Source organism: Capsicum annuum, chromosome 5 (genome assembly GCF_002878395.1).
Source record: "Capsicum annuum cultivar UCD-10X-F1 chromosome 5, UCD10Xv1.1, whole genome shotgun sequence".
Classification (NCBI taxonomy): domain Eukaryota; kingdom Viridiplantae; phylum Streptophyta; class Magnoliopsida; order Solanales; family Solanaceae; genus Capsicum; species Capsicum annuum.
In genome coordinates, this window is record NC_061115.1 from 18881194 (window position 1) to 18888484 (window position 7291).

Here is a 7291-nt window from a genome sequence, read left to right on the forward strand (position 1 = left end):
TATAAAATAAAATAATAAAAAATTAATATGATATAAATAAAATAATCAGTAATATTAATGCTATTTTACGGTGACGGATCCAAGATTTAGGGATTGTGGGTGTCCAGGAGGTCCGACCATACGTATTGACACTCGAAACTTTAAAATTCCGCTTGAAAACTAAAGCGCTATCTTCTTAGTTTGCTGAGTGCTTTTTTAAGACTTATATTAATTTTTATATATTTTTTATATAATTATACATAATTTATATGGAATTTAATGGGTACCGAAACATCTCAAAATTGATCGTATGTCCCTCCTAATAGATCGATGCCATCTCCAATTAATTATCTGTATTTCTTCTCTTTTCTATATATAGATACTCCCATAACACTGAAAAGTCCGGGATAAGCAAGAGTTGAATAGGAACAAAAGAAGAAACAGCCAAACCCAACAGGTAATTTTCTGCATCTATGTTAGAAATCCCTATTCATTAGTTATATTGTCTTATATACCTTAAGTGGAAGGACATCACTCAAATGGATAATCCTTTTATTTTAATCTTGAGATTTTATCATTACTAGTATTCGATATTTATATTAGAATTTAGTTAACCAAATTTGTGATAGGAAGTCTCATTTTAGGAGGTGAGCATATATTATAAAAATAAATTTATTTTGAAGACTTTTTAAACTCACAACCTTCAAATCAATAAAGAAATAAGCCCTTTGTTGTTGGTTACTCATTGTTAATTAGTTGTGTTTTCTTTTGGAAATGGTGTACAAACTATCACTTTATCTTCATTCTATTTACTTGATTTTTTTTCTAAATATATTTGTTTTAAATTAGCTATCCATTTTCATAAATCTAAAGTGTTTTATTATTTTTTTTATATTATCCTCAGTATTAAATAACGAAAGAAGATAGTAATAATTAGAATTAGAGTTTCAAAACATTATTAATAGAGTAAAATTTGTAAAATAATTCTATAATTAATATTTTTTTAATGAATACGTCAAATCAAAAAAGGTCAAATAAAATGAAACTGAGAGAGTTTTATTTGATATCCACCTTGTAGAAATGATTTGTATTGTTAGTTTCTCGAGTACCTTTTAAGAAAAATTTAAAAATTATAAGGATCTGAAATTATCACTTTATCACTTTATCACATTCGTATGATAGTACATGTTTCCATTTTTCTTAAGGAGTTCTCTTTTTTTTTTTTTCCTTTTTGCAAAGAAATGTCTAATACTCCTCAAAACTGTCATTAATTTGGGATGATATCTATATCTATAATCTATAATTTATTTATATTTATAATTTATATCTATAATCTATAATATAAAATTTTGAAGGCCTTAGAAATGTTGTTTGAAATTTTTGCCCTTCATTTAAAGTCTTTGTTTTAGACAAAATCATCTTTTCACTATTTTTTTTTAATATTTAAAAGTTAAAAATTAATTAAATATATTTATGATAAAACTTTTCCTTATTAGAATTTATCAGAATTAATGATAACTAATAATTTTTTCATTATTTTAAAAGTTCTAAATTGACTAAATTTGATTTTAAGAACATTTGAAAAATCTAGAAATAAATATAAAACTGTCAAAATAAGAAAAATTGAGGAAGTATCAAAATTTTAAAAGTTTTAAGTACGTAATAATAATATAATTAATGATTTTGTAAAGATTTAACTTTAAAAATAAGAAAAAAATTTAAATTTAAAAAAAAATTGTGTCATAAATATGGTTCAAATTGATGCGTCTATCTTAATCTCCAACAACAAGGAAAAAATGTACTGCATGACAAAAACAAAAGTGATGATTCATCAACTACTTGAAACTTCTGGTGGTAAAATAAATATGTGCTTACATTAAAATATATATTTATGTTTACATTATTATATTAAAATTTAAAAAATCTTTGAAAAGTAATTTAAACCCTTACACTTCATTAAAAATCTCCTCAATAAATAAAATCATTTAATTTGAAATAATCAAACATTACACGTGTAAAATACATACGGTTAAACTAGTAATTATAACAACATATGTTATATATGTTGACCCTTTAAATTTGTTAGAATTTTTCCATTTAAATACTTATACTAAGGTGTATACCTATTGAATACTTGAATTATGTTAAAAATGTGCCTATTTGGACATATTTTTGACAATTCTCCATGATGTTTAAATGCATATTTTCACTCACGAGACATGAAAATGGTGGTCAAATGATATTCTATCGAACTTTTTTTTTTATTATTTGTTTTTTTGCTCGTACTTCAAAAACAGATTCATAATTTAAATTATGAATTCATATTGTGACTACAAGTTAATGCGACATAAAAAAATATATACATAAATATTGTGAGACGAATGATAGTAATGATAACAATAACATACTCAGTGAATAAAAGAGCTTATGTGATTTCATTTAATTAAATTGTTAAAGTGTACCCTTCATGATTCTTTATAGATCAAATTTGTTTCTTTTGCAAAGAAGTGTCTAAATATGCTTCCTCAAACTGCCATTAATTTGGGATGATATTAGAAAAAGAGGGTTGAATACATCTGCTAACCCTTTAAATTTATCAGATTTTTTTCATTTAAATATCTATACAAGTTTTATAACAATAAAATACCTACATCTATGAATGAAATTTAAAAGAATGTGTCTTATTGTAGGAATTAGAGTTGAAGAAAGAGGGATGTCACACTACATTCAGATTTCCTCCCTTGAGGTTACCTCAATAGATAATCAAATTCCATTGCTTCTGCCAACTGAAAAAGATGAGGTCTCTCTACTCTCTCTCTCACAACTATATAAGTAATTAGTTTTAGTTTTTTGTTTTATTAACCCACTTTTTTTTGACAATTATATTGGGCTCAGTCAGTTTAAAAATACTATTATAAGGTCTAATAATAGTTATTTTAAATCAAGCTTGCATGATTTTCTTTAAAAAAAAAATTCATTTAATACCTCTTTCATTTTAGAAGACTTGAAAGAACACAAGAAACAATAGACATTGATTACAAACCAATCAATTTCATTCACAACAGAGAGATTGTATAGAAGCAAATTAGGGAATAAGAAGAAGAATGGAGGGTGGAAGGCCAGGAAGGCTTTTCTATTTTAAATATACAATAATTTATTCGGTGGATTCTCATAAAGTGAGGTTTGGGGAGGGTAAAGTATACGCAGTTCATACCACTACCTCCAATAAAGTAGAGAGGTTATTTCTGATAGATCTCGACTCATGAAAAATAACAATATAACAAACAAAAAAATATATATAAAAGCACACAACAAACTATAAGACACTGCTAGATAATAAAGAAAATATGACACACACAAGGTAATACTATAAACTATCTATTTAAAATCATATACATCACTGAAACACCACGAACAAGAAACTCCAGATGCAGATACAAACCAAGGACTCATCCTTTCTACCACTATCGAACTCTTACCCACTAACCCTCTATCCTAATCTGAGTCCTCCACACCTTCCTATAAAGGGTCATGTCCTCCGTAAGTTGTAACTGCTCTAAATTATGCCTAATCACTTCCTTCCAAGACTTCTTTGGCCTACCTCTATCCCGCCTAAAATCATTCATAGCCAGCCTCTCACACCTCCGTACTAGAGCGTCCGTGCACCTCCTCATCACATGCTCGAACCATCGACCTCACTTTCTATATCTTGTCGTCCACCGAAGTCACTCCCATCTTCTCTCGAATAATCTCATTTCTAATCTTATTTCTCCTGGTAAGTCCACACATTAATCGCAACATCCTCATTTCCGTCACTTTCAATTTTTGGATATGGGAGTTCTTAACTGGCCAACACTTTACTCCATACAACATAGCCGTCTGAACTGCCACTTTGTAGAACTTACATTTAAGCTTACGCGACACCTTCTTATCGCCCAAGACTCCCGAAGCGAGCGTCCATTTCAACCACCCTGCACCAATACGGCGTGTGACATCCTCGTCAATCTCATCATTTTCCTGAATCATAAACCCAAGATACTTGAAACTTTTCCTCTTCTAAATGACCTGGGAATCCAACTTCACTACCACGTCAGCCTCATGCGACAAATAACTAAACTTACATTCCAAATACTTCATCTTCGTCCTGCTGAAGCTAAACCTTATAGACTCAAAGGTTTGTCTCCAAAAATCCAACTTATCATTAACTCCTCTCTGAGTCTCGTCAATCAGTAGCTCTAAATCTCATCCTGTCGTCCTCACACGAGTTTTGCGCCGCATACATGACCTGAATCGACCTAGTATACGCTATGGGCACCCTTCTAGCTTCCAAGATCCTCCACATAATCTCTCTGGGACTTTGTCATATGTCTTTTCTAGATCAATGAACACCATGTGTAAGTCCTTCTTTCTCTCTCTAAACTGCTCCACTGATCTCCTCACTAGGTGAATGGCCTCAGTAGTCGAGCAATCTAGCATGAAACTGAAGTGATTCTCGAAAATAGTCATGATCTTCTTAAGCCTCAACTCTACTACCATTTACCCCAACAACTTGATAACCTTATAGTTGTTGCAACTTTGAATGTCCCCCTTGTTCTTACATAATGGAACCATCGTACTCTACCTCCAAGCTTAGTACATTTTTTCCGCCGTAAAAGGATGTTAAACGACCTTGTCGGCCACTCCAAATCTTCCCCCCCAGTACTTTTCAAAAATCCACCAAAATCTCGTATGGCTCCGTCGCCTTACGCCTACGCATGTTACGAAGAACCCTCTTGACCTCCTCAACCTTGATATGCCTATAACAACCATAATCGCGACACCTCTCTGAGTTCTCTAAGTTCCACAGTACGAAACCTTTGTCCCCCTCGTCGTTCAAAAGTCTATAAAAATAGATTGCGATGTATCCACAACCAACACTTTGTCATCATCCCCTTGATGCACTTTACTTGATCAAGGTCATGAGCCCTCCGCTCCTTGCCTTGGCAAGCCAATACAACTTTCTATTCCTGCCTTTCTTCTATAACGCTGCATACAAGATCTCAAGTTAGCGGCCTCTCAAGACACCTAACACCTCTTTAGCGGTCTCTCTAATGCAACTGACGGTCATCTCCCATATACTATCCACATCCCCTCTACTCTTATAAGCCCCTATTAAGACCAAATTTGAGTGTTTGTCTATATTTATCCATTATAAAACATATTCCCTCTGTAGCAATTTGTTTGTCTGATTTTGACTTGACTTGGAGTTTAAGAAAGTGAAGAAAACTTTTGAATCTTATGATATTATACATACATGTGTGTGCGCACGCGTACGTGTGTAATGTACCAAAACATCTTTTAATTTAAAAATTAAATAGTTATCAAAAAAATACACACCTTTTAAACTGACTAAAAAAAAAGATAAATAAATTAAAACAGATGGAGTACATTTTAACTTTGATAGACATTTTTTATCCCATAACACCACCGTCCGATTTGATTACATATGTAAACAAAATAATGAGGTATTAAAAGAATAAACAAAATAGACGTTTTAAAATGTTACTCTCTTTTCCATTACATACAGATAGAAGAAGGGAGGGAAGTGGATCATTTAAGTGGGATAAATGAAAAAAATGGACAAGATTCATCAGGATCACAACCAAGGGAAATTGTTAATCGAATCGCTGGAATGTTTAAGGGTTTGGATAACTCGTCTCTTAAATCGTGTATATTCAAAGTAAATGTGGGGCTACGTGAATCAAATCAAGGTGCTTATACACCAAAGATGGTCTCTATAGGTCCTTACCATAGGAAAAATCCTATGCTTCGTCCAATGGAAAAGTACAAAGTATTATACCTACAAAGGTTTCTTAAACGACAAGAGGGGCTTGATCTGGAAAGTTGCATCAATGAATTGGAGGAATTGAAGGAGGAAGCACTAAAATGTTATGATGATATAGAAGACCTCAAGAAAGACACGAGTCACACTGATCAATTCTTGCAAATGTTATTGCTTGATGGTTGTTTTGTGGTTGAGTTTATTCGAGAGCTACATAAAGTGTATCCTCCAGAAGAAGAAAAAATTATCGATACTAGTGTTGGTTACATATTTGATCAACTGACTCGAGACTTGATGTTACTAGAAAATCAACTTCCCTTCTTTGTTCTCAACAAGCTTCATCACATGACAAAGAAAGATGATGAATTACCATTTGCAATAATGGCGAAGTGTTGCTTTGCTATTAACTTGCCAAAAACGACTCCTGCAGCACTTCTAGAGATACATAACAATGCTAATGCAGGAAAAATCAAACATTTACTTCATCTAATACACATGTCATGGCAGGGGAATCCTAACACAGATCCAACATATTCCTGGAGAATCTTATGTTGCAATCCTTTGCAAATAATTAGGTCAAAAGAGAAGAAGAATGATAAGGGCAATAAGATAAATAAGGTCATCATACCAAATGCAACAGAGCTTTCTGAAGCTGGGCTTAGCTTTAAAAGCTTCGGAAATATTTATAGGTCGTTGGACAAAGATGATGATATTGGGGATACAAGTTTATTTGATATAAAGTACGAGAATGGACTGTTGAAAATCCCTTGTCTTCGATTATTTGATAGTACTGAGTCAAATCTGAGAAATCTCATTGCTTTTGAGCAACAATCTGATGTGCATCATAGATATTTCAGTGATTATGCTACTTTCATGGATCAGCTTATTGAGTCAGACAAAGATGTGAATTTGCTTCGCCAGAAAGGAATCATAATTAACGGGTTAGGAGAGGACAAAGAAGTGACTAGATTCTTTAACAAAATTGGAAAAGGGGTCAGCACTTCAGCCGGCTTTTATGACAAACAAGGATACAGAAAAATAATTGAACATTGTGAAAGACCATGGAACAGAATGAAGGCAAATTTGATACACAATTATTTTAGTAGTCCTTGGGTTGGAGCTTCAACTCTCGCAGCCATCGTTCTCCTCATACTCACAGCTATACAAACTGTTCTAGCTTTCACAGGCGGAGTTAAATAAGTAATAATTGCGTTAATTATATAAGATAGGTTGTTTGAATGTCTAGTGTTTCCTCAACTCCATGCATGTAATATAATTGTATGTGTGTTGATGAGTTTTTCATTTATTCTATTTTTACCCCCTTTTGCATTTGGTTTTGTTGTTAAGTGCTAACAATTGGTCTATTTCAAGTATCTATTAGTTTTTTGGGGTCATTATTTGTGCTCTTCCTTCGTTTTCAAATACGATTTGATTATACATTGGTCTGAATTAACCAAAAAAACAAATACTTGAACACATTTACCACAACTA

At 32.2% G+C, this 7291-nt stretch overlaps 1 protein-coding gene across 2 annotated transcripts; it reads left to right on the forward strand.

Moving 5' to 3' along the window:
- Window positions 1–271: 271 nt before the first annotated feature.
- On the forward strand, window positions 272–7194 carry LOC107870393 (putative UPF0481 protein At3g02645). Of its 2 annotated transcripts, XM_016716909.2 has the most exons (3): window positions 272–436; window positions 2670–2779; window positions 5546–7194. In XM_016716909.2, exons 2-3 carry the CDS (start codon window positions 2693–2695, stop codon window positions 6998–7000), a joined length of 1542 nt encoding a protein of 513 aa, XP_016572395.2. In that variant the 5' UTR covers window positions 272–436; window positions 2670–2692; the 3' UTR covers window positions 7001–7194. The 2 variants fall into 2 exon arrangements, with proteins under 2 accessions (XP_016572395.2, XP_016572396.2); XM_016716910.2 differs by lacking the exon at window positions 2670–2779 and having other exon boundaries at window positions 292–436.
- Window positions 7195–7291: the final 97 nt, after the last annotated feature.

What these genes read in the sequence shown, in the direction of transcription:
- LOC107870393 (XM_016716909.2), top strand. Translation starts at nt 2,693, where the DNA reads ATGTCACACTACATTCAGATTTCCTCCCTTGAGGTTACCTCAATAGAT. An exon ending in TGCCAACTGAAAAAGATGAG is followed by an intron (nt 2,780 to 5,545) that starts GTCTCTCTACTC and finishes CATTACATACAG; the next exon opens with ATAGAAGAAGGGAGGGAAGT.